This window comes from Pholcus phalangioides, unplaced genomic scaffold (assembly GCF_987345545.1).
Source record: "Pholcus phalangioides strain wild (caught in Gottingen) unplaced genomic scaffold, Ppha-v1.0 ptg000014l_1, whole genome shotgun sequence".
In the NCBI taxonomy this organism is placed as follows: Eukaryota; Metazoa; Arthropoda; class Arachnida; order Araneae; family Pholcidae; genus Pholcus; species Pholcus phalangioides.
The window spans coordinates 1,977,484-2,001,659 of NW_028301607.1; the positions used below are offsets into that span (position 1 = coordinate 1,977,484).

The following is a 24,176-nucleotide window of genomic DNA, read 5'->3' on the forward strand; positions in this document are numbered from 1 at the left end:
CCGGAATGTCTCGGGAGAGAGAGAAATGATGACGATGATGACAAATACTGTTTTTTATTATTATTATTTATTTTTTTGTTCGTTCTTTCAGAATGTAAGTTTTTCTTTCTACTAAGCTTTCCAGGTCGCCGATTTGGTGTATTTTTTTTCCACGTCGTGTCTTACCTCGCTTCGAGGTCACTGTCGCCAAGTCTATGGTTGCTGGGAATATCGTACAAATAGTCTTAACGGGATCCAGTGCAGTCACTTTTCGCTTTCGAGTGACTTAAGGAAGGGTGTCTTGTGGTTACTCCGCTGTACAGTCAGTCAGTCCATCAAGAGTTAGGATTGGAAAAGAAACAGAAACCATACCGTTAATCATGAAGTCTATTATAGCAATTGCTTTGCTTTTCGTTGCTTCTGGTGAGTTGACAATTTCATTTTTTCTTTTTTTAGGAAAGTACTAGTTTGATTCGGATGTGCTTCTCATATTAAATTTCATTCTTTAAAAAAAAAAATTGGAAATATATATAATATTATTAGTTTCTTGTTATTTTATGGTAACGTTTGAGATTTTTTGTGGAACTCTAAAATGAGAAGGTTGGAAAAAAAAATCCTGTAATTTTTTCTATTTTCTTGTCATTTTGTGTTAAAATTTGAATCGCCACCTTTTTCTGCTGTGGGAATAGAATTGAAAGAGGGTTTTCTAGAAATAAGAGATTAAAGAGAAATAAAAGTAATTTGCGGCCCTCTACAATAATTTTATGTGTATGCGTGTGTGTTTTTAATAAAGCGTAAGTCATCCATTTTTGATAGAAATTTAGAAGGAGTTTGTAAGCTGTTAAAGTCAAAAAGGAAACACGCAGACGGTACATTTTAATCCCGTTTTTGTTACCTTGTGTGGCTGTATTCGGCAGTGCTTAGAATATAGATATGTATGTTCCCGGAAACCTGTACACAATCCTTAAACACATCTAGAAATTTTTGCCTATGCCAAAGGTTTCAGGATTCCAAAATCTGTGTTTCTGAAATTTGCCGGCGTTTCCCCCTTGCTCAATTGCATGGCGCACCAATTTTTCGGATGCCACGGATTAGTTTTGCGGACCGTTTGAGCGAACTAAAAATATAGATAGGCCTACAAATGTTCGCAGAAAACCCCTCCCGTGTTCCTATAAGAATACTAAAACTTCCTATGCCAGGGGTTCATATATTCAATTTTCCAAAATTCGCTTGCGCTTCTCCAGCTATATTTGACGGGAGAACTACATTTTCGGTTCACGTGCCGTATTTCCCGTAGGATTAATTTTGCAGGTTGAATTACTTATTCGTGGGCAGAATATCAACGAAGAACTTTGATGAAATTAATTTGAAATATATTTAATTTTTTTTTTCTGAATTACTCTGTGTAGTTGTCATTGCAGCAAAATCAATAGTGCATTATATATTTCTATTCCGTTTACATATTACATTTAACGGCAAATTAGTAACAATTTAGTCTCCTAAAGTGTATTTTGAAATAATGAAATATTTTTCGGCCAGCGTAAAATGCATGCGATGGTTCTTTAGCCCGAAAAAAATATTCTCCAGAGATATCGTTGTCAAATCTCTAATTCCAAAGAAAAGGGATTTGTATATTAATAAACGTATATATATGTAATTTAGAATTTATTGTATTCGATGATTTTTACAAGACTTCTTCTGTTGAACTGTATAAATATCCGTGCATTGAAAACCCTGATTGATCAGAATTTTTACAGATTTCATTCGTAATCCTTAAAATATTTTATATTGAACAAATCTGGAGTTAAAGGTAAATTTGTAGTGTTTGCTTTCTTGCTGAATAAGAGACATGTGAAAAAAGCACCATACAGGGTGAAATATTTTTGTTGAAAAAATTCAAAATTAGAATTTGGAAATATTTTGATGATTTTTACTATAAAAAAATTGCTAATTTTCATTTTTATTTTATTTTAAAATCGAATCTATTATTATATATTTAAGTCCCTTAATATTAAATTTTGATCATTTTTAGTTACAATTAATTTTTTTTCAAAAATTCGAATTTTAATTGAATTTATAAACACAATTACTTATTTAATATAAAATTTGATCTAAATATAGCACAAAAACATTATTTTAAAGAGAGTGATTTTATTCCTTAGAATTTTCAGGTCATGTCACATAAATATTAAAATAGTATTGGTCACGTATACCTTAATATTTCTTCTATTCATATTTGAAGATAGAAAGTAGGTCAGTGACGTCATAATGAATTATTAAATCTTGAAATTAAATTTTATACATTTAATAAATTTCTAATTGATACATTAAAAATTTCTCATTATCATAACAATCCGCTCAAAAAGGTCATATACTTACTACAAAGTCTATAAATAGCAATAATAACACTATATTACACACTATTAATGGCTTTTTAACCCGGATAATCATAATCATTGATATATAATGAATAAATTTTTTCATGTAATAAGATTATCTTCTTAAAGATCCGGTTTTATTCCTTTATATGTTAATGATTTCGGCTCTCACGTAATAACTATAATCGTCGTAACCAGACCGTATAGCAAGAGAGAAGAAAATCCGTTATAAATGTATAACATAAATGTCATTGGAGTCACATAAGATAATTGATAACAGAAAAAGAATAATCCTTGTCTTTGGTGATCCCAGTGACATTATGAACTAGTTTACCTTGAAGTTTTTAAAAAAGAACACTCTAGAATAATTCCATATACACACACACACACACACTCAAAAAAGTGAATAACAGGAAAGTTATTTCCTTCATTTGATTTCCCGAAAAGCCTTGAAGCGTTCCAATACCCTCCGGGGGTTGAATGTAAAATATATACCCGTGTATTATTATAAACTGTATTTTCTTTCCTGGTCTTAAAGGTTATTTCTGCGATTATGACAAATGATGATTTATTTTAGGGTGCGTACCGATTTTTTCGAGGTAAACGGCCTCGCAAAACATCAGGAAGTTGCCATTCTCGAAGACGATTTGCGTTCAATTCAGTGACGTGGATTGGGTTTGGTTGCCAACCTTGAAGATATGCATTCTTTTAAGGCGTTGACGGTCTTTATTAGCATTTGGAAACGGTTTCCGGGTACGGTTTGTACTGTATCTGTTGTTATCCACGTGTATGGCTGGCACCCCAGAGACCCTGACTGATCCGGAACTGAATTTACATTGAATACTTCCTTCTGGAGATATAGACTGTCCCGTGTAGCCTTGGGAAATACCGATAATTATCGGGAATTCCTCGTGTGACAATCTCTATTGGAATTTATTGAAACAATAGTGGTTGTATAGGCCTTTTCGATCGATGTTGGAATTCCCATAGCCCTGAATTTGGAATAAATTTACACAGTCTATTAGTTAAAAATAACAATATGCTGCGTTATTATAGAGATTATTGGATGACTGGGACTATATTAAGAGTCAAAGCGTAATGATGGGCTTTTCTTACATGGTAAATCCCAGCACTCACATCAATATATAAAAGCATCGTATTGTTCAGGGTGTTACATTCTCTTGGTAGAATCCCATTATAAATGGTCCCGGTTTTTCGGAATCAGATAAATTTTGAAATTTTTTGAAATTTTAATACGATTTTGACCGGAATTCGGCGTGGTTACAGGCATCTAGAATTAATATTTAATTATCCTATATTTAATTCTAGACATGAGTTATAATATCATGTAATCTTCCGTTATAAATCATCGTGGTCATTCAGAATCATGGCAGTATAATACTGAATACGCGTCAACAGATTTTTTCACATGAATTCTCAGTCATTCATTACAATGAAAGTATAATTCTAAGTATGCGTCTCTCTCTACGTGTTTTCACATAAATTCTCATAGTCATTCACAGTGATGGCAACTTTATTCTACACATGCGCATCATCTATTTTAATCTTAAATCCCTGTAGTCACAGAATCATGACAATATACGATTCTAAATATGCAGTCTATAAATTCTCATAGCCATTCAGATAATCATAATATAATTCTAGATATGTATCAACGAATTTGGCACATAATTGTTCGTAATTGCACGCCAAGATTCTCTATGATCTTGGCAATACAATTCTAAATACGCGTCAAGATCTCTGCATCATTATTAATCCTCGAAGTCACCCAGAATCTTAGTAATTTTAAATACGCGTCAGCTAGTTTTATCATAAGTTCTCGTAGCCATTCAGAACCCTCTAAAACGATACAATTATTCAATCATTATACCACTCATAGTCAGAAAATTTTATGGCTGATGGCAGCACTACACGCAACAGACATTACACAAAAACAAACTTCACGTTCACTGCACGTACACACATTCCAACACGTACCAATTCGTTAGAAATTGCTCAGAGGAATATAGACGAGGGACATGCGTGGTTTAGTAGTAGTAATCATTCAGAGAATCATGGCAATATAATTTTAGATATGAGACTGCAAACTTGTCTCATAATTGTTCCTAATTATACGCCAAGACTTCGTGATCTTGGCAGTGTAATTTTAAATACGCTCTTCAAGCGGTTTCAGTATAAATCCACTTTCCCACTCAGAATCACAACAATATAAATCTAAATGCGCATCACTTCAATTCACTTAATTCAGTCAATTCGTACACTTAATTTCTCGCATAATTAAGCGAAAAGAACTGAGTTTTCCCACACGCTTATATTAATGATTATGTATATATAATTCTAAATTTACGTCAACCGGTTCCAGCTCGATATTCTTAGCCATTTCATAATCATAGAAATGTTGGCAACAAGCTAAATTATTTGATAATTCAACCGAGATGTGAACTCTCATAGCGACAGTCAAATTTTCATTTCTGCAAGACTTTTTACTTTCCCGAAATGTATGATACGCACGTCATTAGCCGCTAAAAACTGACTACAAGCAAATGTCTACGGTCTAATTAGCATCTCGTATAAAAACCAGCCACGAATTCGCCATAGAATTATAGATCATAGCTCTGAGATAAACTTTGCTAATAACTCAAAAGCCCAAGAATCATGTTCAGTTCACGTGAGAAAATTTCAAAAACACTAAAAAAATAACTTTCTAACTAGTTTTATTCGGGAAATTTCTTCTAGTTCACTAATTATATATATATATATATATAGATAACACACGTATTTCATACATAGATAAGAAAACCGAAAAATAAGGCGTAAAACACGTCTGAAAAATTCTTATTTTTCTCCACATTTTTCCAGTCATTTGGGGCGTAATCGACTCTAGTAGCAGCAGCACAGAGAGCTACGGAAAGTAACAAACCACACTACGTTCCACCCTTGGGCAGTAACTACATTCATGAAAAAAAAAAAAAAACTGAAGTAAACGTGTTTAGACTAGAGAATGAAGACATTCTAGCTGGTGACACCCAGATGTAAAAGTACTTCAACACTAAAGGAAAAAAAAAAGTCACTATGTATTAAAATACATAGAGAAATAATAATAATAAGAAAAAAAAACACTTAAAAACTGATAAAAAGATACAGTCAATTCTCTAGAAAAATCTAGGTCGTGCACGAAAAACTCGTTTCCTCCAGACGTTATAATATATATTATTCTTTTTTAGAGAAAAAAAAAGCATTAAGGAATAATAATAATGTATTGTCGACGGGACGACCTTGTCTAGAAAGACTTAGTCAAGGGGGTGCGTAGTTTTGCTTTTATGGTGGAATCTAACGTGCGCAAGAATTCACTGATTCCTGTTTTTCATTCTCAGGAATTCACTTCCCCGTGCTCTGACAGGAAATTGATGAGGATCGAGATTAACACTGTTAACTAATTGGTATTCCGTCGTCAACTTTTTCCGACTCGCCTTTAAATATCTGTGACTGCATGGAACTCCCGTTGACCTGGATACATAGGATAGAGGCGCCATTTGGTGTGGTTTATAAAAAGAGCTTTTTCTTCATTAAGAGTGGCTTTAGTCTGTTAATGATCTGTCACGAGTCGAAGAATAGTTTAAATAATTAAAAATAATACTTATGAGTTTGATACTTTGAGTAATTACTCTGTAAATTGAAAATGGCTGCGACTATACCCTCCTTTAGGGCGTTCGTGCGTGGTAAAAAGAGATGATACAAATTTAACTGTACTCTCTAGATAATTTTAATTTTTAATTGTCTAGAAGTGTCTAATTTTTGGGAAGCATTAGAACGGTAATGGGTCGAAAATTTACAGGGGAAAGTGTTTTGGATTTTCGATTTTTAAGGTAAGGACCCGTAAAATAATGCTGCGCCAATTTGGTAACGATAGCTGATTTCTGCATTTTGAAGCCGAAATTGTACTTTAAAAAATACGCCAAGCTATTTTCCACTTCCACTGGTTGTAATTTTGGAATCTGCCCGAAACGGTATTAAGATAGTAAGAAAATATTCATTGAAATTATAAATTTGCCACTAAGCCGATTTAATATCTGCTCTAGGTCAGATTGGAAACACCCCCCCCCCTTTTTTTGGTATTGGCTATATGGACACTCTCAAAGCATATCCCGCGGGCCAAATAACCTGCCTAACTTCTCATTATTGTAACTTTTTTTCCACTGAGGATGCCCACGAGCCTGTATCGAAAATCACGCAGAACAGTCCCGGGTAAAAAAAAATAGTTTTTCGCTTTAAAATTTTCATTACCCTACAAATATACGCAAAATATATTTAAGCCCTTTCTCCGGACAGTGACCGAATCAAACCATTAAAGTGATCATCGAACAAGTTATTAGATCACAAAATTATCTCGCACTCTAGAAAATGTTGAGCATTCCTGGTATGGGCAGTGATATGTAAAAAAAAATGTAGGCAAACCCCTTTCCCATCACCCGTCCGGATATCTGGGCCAGGAATCCTACACGTGCCACGCTACAGCGTATGAATATTTTCACGTCCACGTACCACTCATTTTGTCTAATTTAGGGTTAACAGACGTCCCATATACGTATATTTGTATAACAACATAGATTTAGCAAATAGCATGGCAGATGCTCGATGCCTCTGTGATCACATATTATTATCTTCGTCACTCGTATTGACCCATCACTCTTGCTAATTTTTTCCATACTCGAGAAGAAGTGAGGAGTGTAAATATGCGTCCCACATACACCCTAGACTGCACAATATTTTAAACATTTCTCCCGTCGTCCCTAAATAAAATTGAATTTTGCCTGAGAAAGAAATGAAATCTGGAAAAGTGGAATTAATGCACGAGAAATGTCAAACTTTTCCTTTGAAAATGTTTAGTGACAAACCCTTCACGTGCCACTATGCGTATCATGGTGTGCAGCGCGGAGACCAACCTTTGTCTAATCTCTAATACAACGCATATTCTGCTTATTGTGCCGAAGCATATCGGTTCTGAAGCGAGGAAAGGAATGCGTATCGATATTTGATCAAAAAGTACCGAAACACGATTATCATAATCATTATAATGCCGATCCCATTTACATTAATCCCTCCTGAATACGATTCATTACTCACGCTATTCGTTGTTAATAATCCTTGAAAACCAGAATTATTATTTTTTTCCCACGGGTGAAAAGACCCCGGATCGCGAAATGAACGATTTGATTAGTGTGATCTGGTTCTTTTTTCTACTCAATGATCTCGAATATTTAAAACGGATTCGGGCCAATCATTTTTACTGCTATCCAGACATTCATTGATCCATTAACCAAAAAAATTGGCTCTTCAAACAGGATATACTCACAGCTATTTGTTTTGAATACACACACGCGCGTGCGCTCATAGGAAAAAAAAAAGCAACTGGAGCGAGTCATGGCCGCTGATCCCGATCAAGAGGCTCGCTTCAGCTGTTAATACTCCACGTCCCTGAGTCTGATCCGCATCCTGTGTTTAGTTATGGTTGCGGCCGCTCTACTTTCTGCATTTTCTTTTTATAAGAATTCGAATCTTAGAGGCACGTCTGGTAAATATAAAAGAGATTAGCGCATAATCAACGAATCTGGGTTCGTATTATTAAAGAGAATTCCGGATTCTTTTATGGAAATGAAAATTTAGGCCGTTTATAATCCCTTGTAAAGCTGTTCTTTTGTAATCCGTTCTCTGATGTCGGCCTATTTCGGAGGTTTCCCCTCATTTGAGTGTCTGCCCTCTTGGATATAATGAGGTTCCCACCACCAAGTTCTTGAATGTTTGTTTGATGAGAACTGTATAAGAGAATTCAGGCATATACATCGTTTAAGATCCTGATAAATTTTTTTTCAACACTTGGATTTCTAGAAAGTAACAAAACTGTTATGAGCTAACACGGTACAGGAAACTTTTGATTACTGATCAAAAACCAGTGGCAATATCGAAACAAATCCCAGAATAGATTAGATTTTATTTGAACTTGAACTAAGTTTGATCATTTCTGTTTCAACATGGTCTTTGGACTTGGCTCCCCACAAGGGTAGGACTGACAAAGCTCCAACTTGTAAACAGTTCTTCTGTAATTTTTTTTTCGGACTGTAAATTCACTGTAACGTAGCCCATGAAAAATCTGACCGCATCAAAAATCCCAGCCTAGGGGCCCTGCTACAGGATGTGAGAGGCCATGTATTTGAAATCACACGAGGATCAATCAGCCAGGGCCCAAAAATTCAAGACGATTCCGATTTTCTCACATGCTTCCTGCCTATAAATTGGTTCAGTAACTACTGAAGCGCCTGTTCCGTGGAAGCTGTGAGATCGTCTTAATGTTATATTGGATACAGAAGTTTCTCTATGCTACCTACAGACCTTCAACACGATAAATACGTTAGGGCTACGGAAATACAACACGTTTTCCCGCATGTAATCAATTTGTTAGAAATTCCTCAGAGGATTATTTGCGAAGTGCTGCATGTATGGTGTAGTAATACTGTAGTAGTAGTTCCTCTGTGATAGGAGAGACTCGTAGCAAATACTGCCAGGCTTTCGAACGAGCCTCTGGACATTTTTTTGATGCAGTAGAAGAATATCTGAGTCTGATAACTATAGCTTAAGATATCTCTTTTGAATCGTGAGCATTATCTATACCAGTGGCTCTTGACCAGCGGTCCACGGATCCCTTGAGGGTTACTTGGAGAGATTTCCTTGAACTTGATGTGAAAACAATTAACTTATTGTTTTCACATTATAAAGTACTAAATATTAGTCTGTAAAGGGGTTCGTGGCCTTCACCTTATTGACAAAGGGGTTCGTGGCTTTCACCGTATTGGCAAAGGGATTCCTGACCTCGTCTAATTGACACAAAGGTTGTGTGAAAGTTAGAAGGTTAAGAATTGATGGTCTATATCAAAAAGCCCTCATCAAAGGAAGAGCATTATACCGGTATTTCTAAAAGTGGGCAATATCACCCCTTTGGGAGAAGATTGAGTGGTCTAGGGAAGCTGTAGAGGCTCTGGGTATAATATAGGATCCTATGAGCTGACTTAATTTGAGGGGGGTGTAGAACAAAAGAACAAAAATGTTTAGGATACCTCTAATCTATATAATAACTCTTGCAAATGCTCAAACTCGAATCAGCACTGATCCTTCAATGAAACCTCAATGGTGTGTGTGAAAATCGTGTTTCATTTAAGTTAGACAAAAACTCACAAACATCCTATGTCTGAATGAGGATCTTGACTGCTTCGTTGAGCATTGTGCTCGTGAGCAACAGGTTGAAGACTCTGTCACATTAGGGTCATATTACAGTCAATCAAATCAACTAGAAAATGTCAAGTCATAATGTAATTAGCCGTCTAGCTCATTTCACTTTTATCCAGCTGGGTACTAGGCCATATACTATGAATGGTTCAAATGACGTGCTGCCATCCGTCATTTACGGAAGAAACAAATGTAATTATTCATTTCGGTTTCTTTCTTTTTTTTTCCCATCTCATTTCAGCATCTGATAATGATGATGAAATATCTTTGAAAATTATCTAATGTTCATATACGTACGTCCTGACGTTGTTTTCTAAAATAGCCCTACTTCCCGCTTTTTGCTTTTGTATTTTTTCTTACTTTATCTTCACCTATTTATTTTGGACACTTTTACGGGGAAGAAAAATGAGATGTAAGAAAAAAGGGCAATGTCCTCCCCAAGAAAGAAAGAAAAAGACTAGATATCTGGCTATTTTTCTTTCCGTTATAAGAAATGTGTGTGTATTGTGAATGAATGACCTCCTTCACAGAATCATATCCACGAAATGGTAAAACAAAATGGAACCGAAAAGTGAATTTCTGAGAGAGAAATCTTCTTCTCTCTTAAGATTTCATAATGTAATTGCGGTAGAAAGGAATTCAACAAATTTTTCTTAGATTAAATTAAAGATAAATAATGTATGCAACCAGTTTTGTCAGATTCAATTCTCTTGGCGCTATTACTGCTTAACGCTTATCCCCCCACGATGTGTTTTGTTATGTGGGACACTAGATTTCTCTTAAAATGCCGAGGAAAGTACATCGAAATCTACGCAACAATTGGTGGATGGAAAAATGTTTAATGAAGAAAAGTATTGTGTTTTTTTGAAAAAAAAAAAAAAAAGGGTGGACATATTGAGAGTGTTTTACGGAAGCCGGTGTTTCCACCGTTTACAAAAACATTCCGGAATTCAAATGGAGGAAAAACAACGTAGCGTTAGCGAATAATGATAAATTTAAGTTTTAAAGTTCTAAATGGAATCCTTGTTAGCTTGTAAACCTCTTGATGGAGTCCTTGTTAGCTTGTAAACCTCTTGATTGAGTCCTTGTTAGCTTGTAAACCTCTTGATGGAGTCCTTGTTAGCTTGTAAACCTCTTGATGGAGTCCTTGTTAGCTTGTAAACGACGTCATTTTCAGCTTGAACACCTCTTATCAAATTTAGCCTGGAAATATTATTATCGATGCCAATATTAGCTTGTGAATTCTTTGAATTCTTAAGTCGTTGCTGACTTGTGATTTTCTTATCAGAGAACTACGTCGATCTTGGAAATTTCTCAACCGAACTCGAAAATTCATTTTGTGCTTATTGCTTTCGAAAGCATTGCTGGCTTAAATTTTTCTTCAGAAAATAACTGCGGACTGAAGAATTTTCTTGTTTTTGAATTGTAATGATAAAAATCACATTTGTTGGGATAAAAGTTTCTGAAACTTATTGACTTGTAATTACGTTATCATAATCGAATCATTTTATTGACCCTGTATGACTCTTTTTCTTATGTCAATCCTTTTGAGGAACTTAAAAATGTTTTCAGTATGTTATTAATTTATCAACATAAATAAGGATAAAAACCTTCTTGAACAAGACCAGAATGGCCCTAATGACATGCCTTTTAGAGTCCAGAATGAATTTCGTTTTCCCATTTAAATATACTGGAAAATAGCTCTTGAAAAATCCTGTCCTAGGGCAAGGCAAAAAGTCCAAGACAAATGGGTGGCTGCCTCGTTTTTGGAATCAGAATTTTACGACCATTTCCGCTGCTTCATCACCTTTCTTGCAATGTGGCGAACCAGCCGGAGTGGACAATGTCCATTGTCGCTTGACCATTGGTCGACAAATATCGATTGTCTAGATTCAACGGATGAACTACAAGTATGCGTTCCTCGCAAGGTCCTGTAGACTTGAATAGCACATATAACCTTCTGGGCTGCATGATTATCAACGGAGATGGTAGGTGGTATATAGGATTTATTACTGACTATATATATATATTCAACTATATGTTGATGACCGTGTGCCCTTCAAAAATAGGCCCCGTATCCCAACAGTATCAGAAAACAACTTTTAATCTATAGGATCGAAATCATGGCAAACTGCCAAACCACAACATACCTTATTAAAATAAAAGCCTTACCCCATGGGTGTCAAGGTCGGGACCCGATGGACATCCATCAAGTACAAAGAGGGATAGAGCGAGAGAGAGAGATACGGTGTGAAAGAGGGTTAAGGGCCCCAAGGTGCCCTCTGTACCATCCACCAGAGGCGAACGACATTAAAAATGATTGGAATTTCAAGGTAAGGAAGAAAGTAAAAGAAAAAAAAAATGTTTTTAAGGACTTCTTCAAAGTCGAAGGCAACCCACGAATGAATCTTTTCTTTCGGACATTGTCTTTTCTTGCTTCTCGTCCATCTACTGCCTCTCCACGTGCTTCAATTTTCTTGTTGTCTGAAAAATTTCGCAATGTCTGCCTCGATGTAGACCCGTTCAAGTTATTGAGGTCATGGAGGGGAAGCGAGTGATGAATGTTTTTTGAATGCAAATTAGATGGGGAAAAAAGAAGTCCCGAACCTCAAAGGCCGTGGAGCCTTCATTATGCTGTCTTAGACGTAGGTCACTGAAATGTCACGACTTATATCTTCTCTGCAAAACTCAATTTTCTCTTTCGTTAAGAGTCGAAAATATTGGATTCGATGAAAGAAATCCTATCGATTCCATTTTCAATAGCATTTCCAGTCAAGGCCGACTCAACAGCATCATCGGCAAAGGGATTCTCCGACCTCTACCACTTCAGACTGAAAGTGTCCACCGATTTGCATGATTACTCCCGAAAATCTTTGCACATGATATTATCATAATAGGGTCTCTCTTGTGCTTTAGGACTACTGTTGGGTCAGACTATGCCCAAAGTAGTAGCGTGAAATGACATTTGACGTGGAAATGTGGTTAGTTTCTTCAGATTGACGTCAATCCAAAAACAATGTATGTTCTTTTGACGTATTTCAGTGCCGTAAATATGAAGGTCACGAATTCATGTCTTTTTTACGTCATAAAATGATGTGTAATATTTTGTGATAGAGATTTCCGGATATACGAAACAACTTGAATACTTTTGTAGAAGCATTATGAAAGTCCGGTTTCCGGCGCTTTTCGGCAATGACCTAATCTTATAGGCCCTAAAATGACAAAAATGTTGGTCTATTAAGTTTGATGGCATCTTTCTTAATAGTGATACTCTAAGTAGGTAAGTAAGACCTATAGGCTCTAAAGGTCAACAAAATATCGCTATGTCCTCGAGATTTTTTTCAGAACAATGCAGATATAATGTCATGTTGAAGGAAGAGTCTTGTCTTTGAATCTCTCCCGGGTTAGTTGAAAAACACCACTCTGGAGCATTTCAATGAGCACTGTATTGCTCGCTGGAAAAAAAAAGCTTGAATATTAATGTTCTATTGATAAATGCACAAGTGAAGGTTACAGAATAATGTGAGAAAATCTCCATAGATTTACCACGAATAGACAGGGTCAGTCACATTTCAGTGTCATATAAGATTGGTTTTCTCATTCTGCACATTCTATAATCATCAAGTCAAATATTATTCGTTTTGCTATCGAATCCATTGGGAAAAAAATGAGGTTTCCTTAAACAAAGTATGAGATATATCATTTTTTTTAGGGAGATTGTATTTCAATGCATTACTCATCGCACGTCTCGGGCTGAGGTGAAAGTTCTGAAGAGACTTTTCACCCTAAAAAAATGAGTATTTCCTCATTCTTTAAACATGATTTACAGCAGCGTCCAGAAACTTCTATTCATCAGAATAGGGCGTCTCTCGTGTTAAATCGACGCCTGATGGTGCGATCTCTGTATAATATCGCACGCATTGAGAAAATATACTGATATCTTTTTCTTTTCCCACCTTCCTTTTGGATACGATGAGGAAAAACAATGGGATCTGTTGTGTGTTTATTTCACGCCTGTTTTGTTTTTGTGTTTTTACTAGTCTTTTTGAGATTCGGTGGCTTTTCTTTTTTTTTCTCGTAAATGTTCCTCACGAATGTGTCTGCGCCTTGTAATTTACCGCCGAGCCACAAAAACCCACTGACATACATAAACGAGGCCGTTTAGTTCACTCGCCTGTTTAGACTTTATAAGAAGGTTGTTAGCTTCACCCCCTTTGACACTGTCTTATTACGGAGAGAAATAGAAAGAGAAGCTAAAAGAGAGAGAGGTCATAAACAAATAAACATCGCGCGATTCCAGATGGATCACTCTTTTCACCTTTTGAATCACGCGGAAGTTTTATTTGTTTCATAATATGCAAAGAACATTTGGATTCTTTTTGTTACGTCCCGATTCATTTTTTGTCTGCTTTTTTTATTTATTTTTTCTCTTTTTTTATGGTGTCCATGCCAGGGCCGTCGTTTAAGAGTACCACGGGCCCCCGGGCAAAGTGGCCAAGGCCCGCTATCTCGATAGAAATGCCTGCCTACCAATTTACATGCATTGATCTGGAAAGTTTTAACTAGATTTCATTTTCACGAGGACCTACCTGTACTTGAGGCCCTCCCGGACCGTGACCCTAACGTATTTATGTTGTCAGAATTGTGTTTGTTTCGTGTTCGTTGGCTGCTGCCATCTGTCTCCTATATTTTGAAGTAAAGATGGTAAATTGTTGAATTTTCATGTTATGTGAGCATCGTGTTGTAGGTCTGAATACTCTCTGCGGAGAGACTTTTCTGAATGGGGACCGGCTCGCATTCGCGCTTTAAAATAGATAAACCGCAGAGAACCAACTGAGCATCCTTTGCTGCAACTTCGACACACTTATGCTCGAAATCTACACAATTGAATGAAATTTTTACAGGGTATTTAACTGAAACGTTGATTAAGTGCTCGCGAGCATCACGTTGCGTGAACGAACTTAGTGAAAGGTTTTATGGTTTAGTCATTAATAAATTTAATCCTTTTTCTAAATAAAAACATTATATCACTAAATACAGTATTCATATATGAGCTTTTTCAAACCAAACAGCAATGTACAATTTCTACGTTTTTGGTAATTTTAATTAAAAAAAATAGTATTTTTGGTTTTTTTTTCTCGTATGTGCACGTAAACGACTTTATTAAAAAAATCATTAAGATTAAGTGCTATGTTCCACCCTAGATGGCGGTTAAATTCACTTCTTATTTTCAATTTGGTCGTATCAGTTTGAAATTAACAACGAGTCGCGATTCGTACCCGGGGTCAGAAATGTATCATTCTACATCCTATGGCTTTTTTTTATAGGTAATTTTATAATTGCTAGTGCCACTCTAACGGCCAATGAAGCCTGTTCAAGAATGCTACTGCAAGCATTTCATTTTGCTTGACTCTCACCATTGTTTCAAACAATCGGAAATTGTCATACGGGATTTTTTAGATAAGAAAGAACTCTTCTATTTTTATGGTGCTTTTCCTTTTATTTCGGTGACACCTTCTCAAAATTCTTTCCCTTTACAGCTTTTTCTTCGGTTATAGACACACGAAAATTGGTAGTTCTCTTCGCTTCGTATTACATCATAATGCGTGCGTAGACACGCACATGCACCATGTTATTTTTTTACTACATACATTTATATAAATGGGTCATTGTCACACTCTTTACATTGAGGTCATGTTGCGTGAAATTGGCTTCTAAAGATAAAAAAAAAAAAATACTCGTTTACGTTATTACAACGTATAGATAGATACAATCCTATTTTTCGATGGTAAAAACGCAAACTACGGGACGTTTCAACGTCTGCCAACGATCAGAGGTGATAATTCCTCGACATGTTTTTCAACGTCTTTCAGCGATTGGACCGATTTCAGGACCGATAAGTTATTGGATTGTTCTTTATCCGTGTGATTGGAATTAGCTGGACTTCAGGAATCGAAAATTCCTATATCCCAAAACTCCAAGCAATCCTATTAAGTGCAAATTTGGAAAATGCCCTAAATAAAATCTTTAGAGAGTAGAAATCAGACGGATGCAGACTTGGAAGTCTGGGGGGGGGGGGGGGCGGCAGCACGATGATGATGATGATGTCAATTCATATATACATATATACATTAGATCAGTCGACTCCACCGTTGACGCTGGGGAGGAGCCCCGTATCTCCGCCCATGAGTAGAATATTCCCAGATGACTATCTAAAATATTAGCCTTATTAAATTATACAGGTTATGTTGTCAGGCCGTTACTGATTCTAACCTGTAGAGAGAGTTCAGCTCATGAGGGAGTACAAGCTCACAGATGATTTTCATTTAATGATTGGTGTCGATAATATTCGGGATGCTTCAACGTCTAAGTCAGTGTCTCCCAGCCTGTGATCCGCGGGACCCCTGATGGTTCGTGAGTGCTTTTTAAGGTGTCCGCGAAGCATTGATCTGTACCACAAGGAGTCCGCACAGCATTCACCTTCACTACGGGGGGGGGGGGATCCGAGACATCAAAAGAGTTGGGAAACATTGGTCTAAGCAATGGTTAGAGCTATTAGCTCTTAGGACATTTCAACATTTTACCCACGATCGATGTTGATAACAATCATGACTTTACAGCTTATACTCACGATTGATATTGATAACAACGTGACGTTTCAACTACGTTTACAAGTGATCGGAGTTGATAACTCTCAGGAGATTTCAGCATGTGCTCACGACTGATACTGATAACAAACGGGACGTCTCAACGTCTACAACCAATCGGAACTGATAATTCTCGAAATATTTTATAACACTTCTTCTACCCTTGATCTGAGTTGATAAAACACTCAACTTTTCATCTAATATTAACCTGTGTGATTAATTATCTGGGACGTTTTGTAAAAGAATTCAACATCGAATCAAAATCCTCGTAGAAAATTAAATCCTCTCGTTAATATCAAAATTTCTATTCGGTTGTAAAAGATAATAATAAAAATAAGATAATAATTAGAAGAATATGTACAGGTTTTTGTTTGTTTGTTTTTATTTCTTAAGAAACGAAATTCCAAGATAAACGTAATTTAAATAACTCGAATCTAAAAAAGAATGGGAAAGCTATAGGAAAAAGAAAATAGATCAAAAGTGGGTGGTGAGAAGAATTTCTAGTTTCTTTTCAGGAATGTTTTGTTAATGTCGTGTTTTGTTTCTCTTTCATTCAGTCCATAATATTGCTTGATTTTTTTTTCTTTCAGTTCTTCAATTAAAGTACTTTTTTTTTTCCATTTCTGGGTAAACATCCCCTCAAATAACAAAAAAAAAACTAACCAAGCAGGTTACTGAAAGGTGTGAGTTCGTTCCAAATACCGCGGTTTCCATTTTTTTTTCTTTCATTTCACCCACTTTCCTAAACTTGAAAGTTTAACCTATTTTTCACTTCGAGACTTTCTCTGTCTCTTTAACGTAGTAACTTTTTTTTTTTCAAATCGATACTTGATTTTTGTATCGATTGAATAATGGATTACGCATTATTGAAAAAGAAGTCACATCCACATCCGACAAAGTTCACGGGGACATCGCATAATTAGATTCAGGCGTCCTAATGTCCGAGTTTCGCTAGCTACTTGATGAACATGTTGGAAATATTGGCGTGTAGTTTTTTTTTTTAATCTGTGTACCCGATCGTCTTTGAGCACCTCCAAGTAATTCGCCGTGGCTGGCGAGAAATTGGATGCTGGAGCTAACGTTGTATTGGATAGGGTACATTTTTTAGAAATAGTTGAATATGGAACAAAGTCATTGAGATGGTGTCTTGAAGATATCGTGTGCTATTGTCCGAAGCCGTCTCCAGCTCGTGTCCTCGAGATATATGAATTATATGCCTTACTATATAGTAAATGCGGCCTTTTTTAAACTTTTTAAAGCCTTTGACTGTACCACCTCTTCCTCCTGGGCTTCGTCCGAAATAAAGTCTACTGGGAACTAAAAAATAGCTCAAAGACTGGGCTCCCATTAAAGGACAAAGAGCCAATCTCTATTCCCAAGACGTCTCTCTTTTACCAACACATTATTATATCCTAAATGTATTTTAGTTACGTGGGACACAAACTAACTACATTTTATAATGTGATGTCTATGAAAACCTATAACGCTGTCAAGAATGGTGTTAGATTCATGATGGAGTCATTAATGAATCAAGAGCTTTGTTGAGAGAGATCCGGCAATCACCTAGCAGAAACTACTGTTGAATTTTAGAATAAAATAGCCATTAAAAAGATTCAGTAAAATTAAGACATACTCCAAAGAATAATGCTGCAAATGCTTAATCAATAAATTAAGATCTCATTTTATCGTAATATCTGTGGGAACCCATAAGTGTGGAGTCATATCTACAGACTCTCACCGTGTCGTGTCAGACAGGGTATACATTCTTTAACATAAAAAAATGTCTGTCTGCGCCTGCGCAGCCACGATACGATAGATATTATGAATACGTTCATCGGTTTCATGTTAAAGAATGATTGCCGTGTCTGACACGACACGGTGAGTGTCTGTAGATGGGAATCCATTCGCATGCTGTCAAGAGTGGTGTAAAATTCATGATAGAGATCCGCAATTACCTATCAGAAACTATTGTTAAAGTTTATAATTTTATGATAAAAGGGGGGTAAAATAACTATGAAAGATTCATTAAAACTAAGACATACTCGGGAGAGAATGATGCTGCAAATGCTTAGGCGATGAAACCAGCTTCTAATTTTGCATTTCTTAGTATTTTTAACAAGTTATTTTTTACTTTTGTTACGAACATTATTGTATGCAATGGACGAAATATTAGTTTCTTAATCTTACTCTTCTTCTTTCCGTAGTTCTCGCCCAGAGGGACGATTTCGACTGCCCCGAAAACTTCGGTTTCTACCCTCACTACAGGAGCTGTGACAAATACTACGCCTGCGAAAACGGAACAGCAACTCTCAAGGTCTGCGGAAACGGACTCGTTTTCGATGATGCCGATCCTCTGAGGGAAAACTGCGCTTATCCATTCAGCGTCAACTGCGGCGAAAGAACTGACCTCGGTGAGTTATCAGTCAGTGATCATGATATATAGTAATTTTGTATTAGTCTCACAAATAATACTACATGTAATACATGGTTTTGGAATGACACGTGTTGTTCTTTCATTTTCCAGAGCCCCCGATAAGCACACCAAACTGCCCAAGGCTTTACGGTATCTATTCTGACAAGGATAACTGCAGGGTATTCTTCTCTTGCTGGAACGGTGAAGCTTCAAGGTACGAATGCCCACCCGGACTTGCCTACGATTCCGAACAGAGGGTGTGCGTCTGGGCCGATCTCGTCGACAGGTGTGACCAATTCGGTGAGTAAATTTTTACTCTGTGTGTGTGTGTGTGTCATTAAGGCATGCCATCGATAAATATCATTGAGATTCGTGGCAATACTTCATTTCAGAGGTGAAACCAAAGGTATAGTTCATAGACGTAACCTCTGAAATACTGCCATAATCCTCAATGATATTTATATCGATGTCATGTGAATTCATAGACAAACGCAAGCACTCCAAACACCACCTCGTACTCTTCGCAGACATGAAATAACAGCCATTTCGTTTTACCAGCCTATTGCGTGTATACCGTATTCCCCCAGCATTAGCTAGAATGCCGTAAAACTCGAGGGATACAGCTTTTTGGGTGTTGGGGGGGGGGGTGGTGTCTGATCCGCTACCGGCAGGCCATGAGGTTTAATAAGGATCACTGTACGCTTCAGTCTGTATGCCCTTCCAATTCAATGGAATAGAAAATGAAGATATTTAAGAATTTTCCAGAATCTATGACTCGAATTTCCCGGTCTAGTGGTCACCTTTGCTGTTTCCCGGCTAATGCGGGGAAATGCGATAACTGTCTGCGTGAAAGGTTCGGTCCTATTGAGGTAGACGGTGGAATCTCAACGGAACTGCCGATGGGAACCTGAGTCAAAAAAGGGGACCCCGTGAACATTTTCAATTTATCAACTGATTCAAGGGAGCTCGCTCCCTCGAACTTCGAAAGATGCCCCTGAGGATAGAGCTCTCGATACTTCGAATTTTGCAGTTATTCGTTAATTCGAAGTAACGAGTTTCAAAGACCTTACCTGCGCCTCACTAAAGGTAAAAAGTTTTGTCTATACAATATTTTTCTTGCATGAAAATAGATAATATCGATAGCCTTAGACCATCATCGGAGCAATTTAGACATGAGCCTGCTAGTAAATAAGTTTTTTCATGTAATCTGAAACAAAATACTTTGAAAAATGATCAACATTTTATGAATATCCTCATTTGGCTTAAAAATAATAATAATTTATTATATTTACTCATCAAAAATCCATGAATATCAGAATATATTAATAATAATAATCAAGTACGTGTATATTGAAAAGTTGAGTCAATATGTGTAAAGCACTATCTATCGGTGATTTAAAAAAATAATTAAGCATTTAGATTGCTACAGATATTAAGTTCTTGATTCAAATTTTTTAAATCGCTTCCCGATTGTCGAATCGTTTTTGTTTTCTTCTACATTTATTGAGCATTATTTTTCTTTTTTTGTGCGTGTGCAGAAGTTTCCGAGGGATTCGTCTGCCCAGACCCATCAGATGTTGACCAGCCTGGACTGTACAGCCGCCACGCCCACCCGACCGACTGCAGGAAGTTCTACGTTTGCATCGAAGGAGTCGCCAGGCCGTACGGATGCAGCTTGGGAACCGTCTTCAACGTCGACAGCCTCCAATGCGACGAACCAGAGAACGTTCCTGGATGGTAAGTTCAACAATCGCAGTTGCAAAAAATTTGCCAACAATTTTAAAAATAGTCATCACTCTATGTTGGACGAGCTCTCTCTTTTTTTTTTCTTTCCTTAGTCTAATAATTACCCTGGCATCTCAATAAGAGGTGGCAGCAAAATTGTTCAAAACTTTGACAGCCAGAGCACCTTCGCTCTGGTAATTATACAGCAGCAACGCCCTTATGACGGAAACTATTATATTCGGGCAAACAACTATTCCTCCTAACCACCGATAATGCATACATCAACATTTTCATCGTGTTGCCCTTGAAAAAATTTATTCACACCCACACATACATTCAGCATTCTGTCAAAATGGATTGAAAATTGAAATTATTCAGAACTGATCAGTTCAACGATAATAGCTGTGAAATACGAGCTTGACTCTCGTTAGCAAACCAAAGCCATTTTTTTTCGCTGCCAAGGAATGTTTTGCTGCGACAGTTCAGGGTAGAATTTAGGGCCATAACTATGCTGAACCGACTGGGTCACCACTGCTAAATGGCCTGAGCTTCCCTTAGACAGTTCCTTTTCCCCGGTAAGCTAATTGGATACAGACTTACAACTAGGTCGGAATCTGTCCAACAGTCCCCTGAAAAGTTACGAAAGAATGGATCAAACCAAATTACCCACACCCATAACTAACTGAGGACCCTTGAACACGTTATAGAGGTTCCGTAAAGGAATAAGAAAACAATGCATGATTGTTTTTACATATTATTACAGTGGATCCCGCACATAATTTTCCCATTTAGAACGTTTTCTCGTGTAGTGCGACTTATTACTGTAGTAGCAGATTTAACTAATAATTATTGGTATTTCTCGCACAATGGGTCAGTACATCCCTGAAGATGAAGACCTGCTTCTCCCCCCCCCCCCAAAGTGAAATCATCTACAACTTCATAGTATAAGAACATAGGCCTAGCTACGAGCCTGCCGAGGCATCAGTCTTTTTGATTTGTAATATTACTGTTGTCACACCACTGTTGGTGTCTAATTAGGCCGTGGATCCATAGATTCCTTTGGGGGGTCCTTGAGGAGATTTCAGGTGGCGCGCGAGCTTTGGATGAAAAAAGATTAACTTACTATTTTTACATCATAGTCTACCAAACTTCTTGTTCCATCGCCCCTTTCTTCAGAATTTTTTCCTCTCTCATTCACCTCCCCAAACTCAAGTGAACACATAGGATCTTATGTTATAACCGTAGCTTCTATCGCCCACTTTAGTAAACACGGTTTTACACCATTTTATGTTCTAAAGGAGTCCGTGGCCTACATTTTATTGAGACAGGAGGCCCGTGCGACACAAAAAGTTAAGAATCCATGAATTAGACTGAAGCCACTGATTAAAGACAGTTCAACAAGTTTTCCAGCGTGGCCCAGGTCTTCTTCGACCATCCACCTGTATCTCTTCGTTGAGACAGAGCGGCGGTTCGTGATCTGGTCAGAAAGAGGAAGAGTTTAACAAAAAAAAGGCTAATACACACAATCTTCGGATGAACCAGAACAAAAACCAAGGTCTTTTGGGTTCTTGCGTCGCTAACACATTTTCCTACAAAATAATACGTCCACGACAATCACTGAAGTTCCCGTCCATATTAAACACAATCAAACAAATAAAATGAATGTCCGTGTGATCCGTATTTTATCGTGCCATCTATCAGAGAAAAGCTGGAGATATATCTATAGAGTCAGTGTTTACGACAGTATTTGAAATACTTAACCCCGACTAGCGAACATGATTAGCCATACGGGGTTCCCCGAAGGGTTTTATTTCCTCCTTACCCCAGGGAGCACCATTAACATTGCACGAGCAAAAAGTTAGTGCCCCTGGGATTTATATTCTTACGTCAAATTAAAACATAAAGCATTTATATGCCAATCATCTGGAAACGCTGACAATCGTGAAAAATCTTCCCTCTTTCACGCAAATATATTTTCCACATAAGTATATACTTACAGTATTTTGTACACCTTTCCAATATTTATGCCATTATTACTTTTCAGAATTCATTTTTAACTATATTTAGCTTATAGCTATACGGCTATATTTTCCTTGGCTGAAAAATAAGGCAATTACATGGTTTTGAGTCTTTAAATATATAAAGACTCAAAACCACTTAATTACCTGAAATGATTAGATAGGAATTAACGATTTTTCTGATGAGATGCCTGTTGTGTGGCCTTGTATTTGTATAACATTATTTATTCTATAATTTATAATCAATATTGTTTTTGCTTTTCTTTCTTTCCTCAGTGAGAACTATTATGGAGATCTTGACATCAAGACACTGAAGAAAGCTCAGGGTTGATCAGAAGGATTCAAAGAAGAAAGAAAAATAGATTTAAAAAAAACTTTATTAGACCACCCCGTGCCTTCAGATTTTACACACGCTTTATAGTCTTTTATAAGAAAAGAATTCCGTAAATTTAAGAAATATTCTCGAACATTCTAAAACACATATGTACCTTCTTTCCCCCTCCCCATAAGTTGCAAAAGAATGTTCATTTTATCAGTATTCAGTTGATTTTAGCTTCGTTTAAAACAATATGAAACTTTCGGCCGCAGTTCGTCTGCGCTAGAAATTTATGTGCCAACCGTAATACAAGTATTTCTAAGAATTTAAACAGAAACAAAAAAAAAGTTTCAAAGCACGCATGCGCATAGTCTTTTGCACTCTTATAGTTCGTATTATTTAGCTGTTTTTTTTTTTCTAAATGTCAGTATGGTATTGAAAAAAAGCTATCATCATGCACAGTTAAATCTGCGCGTAGTAATGTCTTTGAATGTTCAAAACCTCTGTGTTTATTCGTAGGGGTTTCTTTTTTCCAGATTGTGATGAATGTATATGGTCCGTTTTGCGTTTATTATTTTTTTTTTTTCAGTGTAAATAAAATGTCTTTAAAAAACAAAACTTTGTGTGTACGTGGTCGTTCTCTTCTTGGTCGCTTTCTTGTGCGTACTTGATGATAGGACTCACGCAGGAACGAAGGGTGTAGGTACATCAGGCCGCACAGTTTTAGGGACCGTGAAACATGATAAAAGAAATACAGGGTTTGCACAAAAACGAATGACATGGTTTTAAAAATTTATACTTTCAAAACACATAATATAATCTGTGATACGTACAGAGTGTTCCACAAGCGGCCGACGGTTTTCAAAATGGGACAGCCAGAAAACGGTGATAGATATTGTCGTTCTTGCGGAATATAAATTGTGCAAAGTCAGGAATTTCAGATCATCTTTGCGGATCATCGGTGCTGTAGTGGTGGGTTGGTAAGGTATAGAGTTAGAGATGGGAAGAGTTCGGGGTACATGGGTTCAAACCCACCCACCTACAGCAAGTTACACTTTATTGTTACGATGGTGCAATCGGTAAAGGCATGGCGTGAGATAAATTGAGACACAATCCTCGAGCGGTCTGGATTCGAGTCCGAACTACGCTACTATTTTCTCAAATCTCTCCCACTTCAACATGCCAGCTTCTTTTTGTTCTTTCTTGTCCACAAGTCTTTTCCACCCTTCTTTTGAAATCCCAGGCTGCGGTCTCCGGCCCTTATGTGCCACTGGGCGCACGTGCAATTTTTCTCCCTAGACATTGGATTCAGTCACCCATTTTTGTCAAATGGCTTATATGTTGCATTGAGTTGATTGCTGTCTTCATGGGGAGAACGACGCGAGTAATTCGAAACTTGCG

The 24,176-nt window shown here is 37.0% G+C and overlaps 1 protein-coding gene across 1 annotated transcript; it reads left to right on the forward strand.

The window, feature by feature from the left end:
• The first annotated feature begins 230 nt into the window (after positions 1–230).
• On the forward strand, positions 231–23,393 carry Gasp (Chitin binding Peritrophin-A domain-containing protein Gasp). The gene is made up of 5 exons (XM_089241509.1): positions 231–402; positions 18,508–18,714; positions 18,828–19,016; positions 20,255–20,453; positions 22,736–23,393. The coding sequence occupies exons 1-5, from the start codon at positions 360–362 to the stop codon at positions 22,788–22,790; spliced, it is 693 nt and encodes a 230-aa protein (XP_089097635.1). The 5' UTR covers positions 231–359; the 3' UTR covers positions 22,791–23,393.
• The last annotated feature ends 783 nt before the right edge of the window (positions 23,394–24,176 follow it).

What these genes read in the sequence shown, in the direction of transcription:
- Gasp (XM_089241509.1), top strand. Translation starts at nt 360, where the DNA reads ATGAAGTCTATTATAGCAATTGCTTTGCTTTTCGTTGCTTCTG. An exon ending in CGGCGAAAGAACTGACCTCG is followed by an intron (nt 18,715 to 18,827) that starts GTGAGTTATCAG and finishes TTCATTTTCCAG; the next exon opens with AGCCCCCGATAAGCACACCA. An exon ending in CGACAGGTGTGACCAATTCG is followed by an intron (nt 19,017 to 20,254) that starts GTGAGTAAATTT and finishes GTGCGTGTGCAG; the next exon opens with AAGTTTCCGAGGGATTCGTC.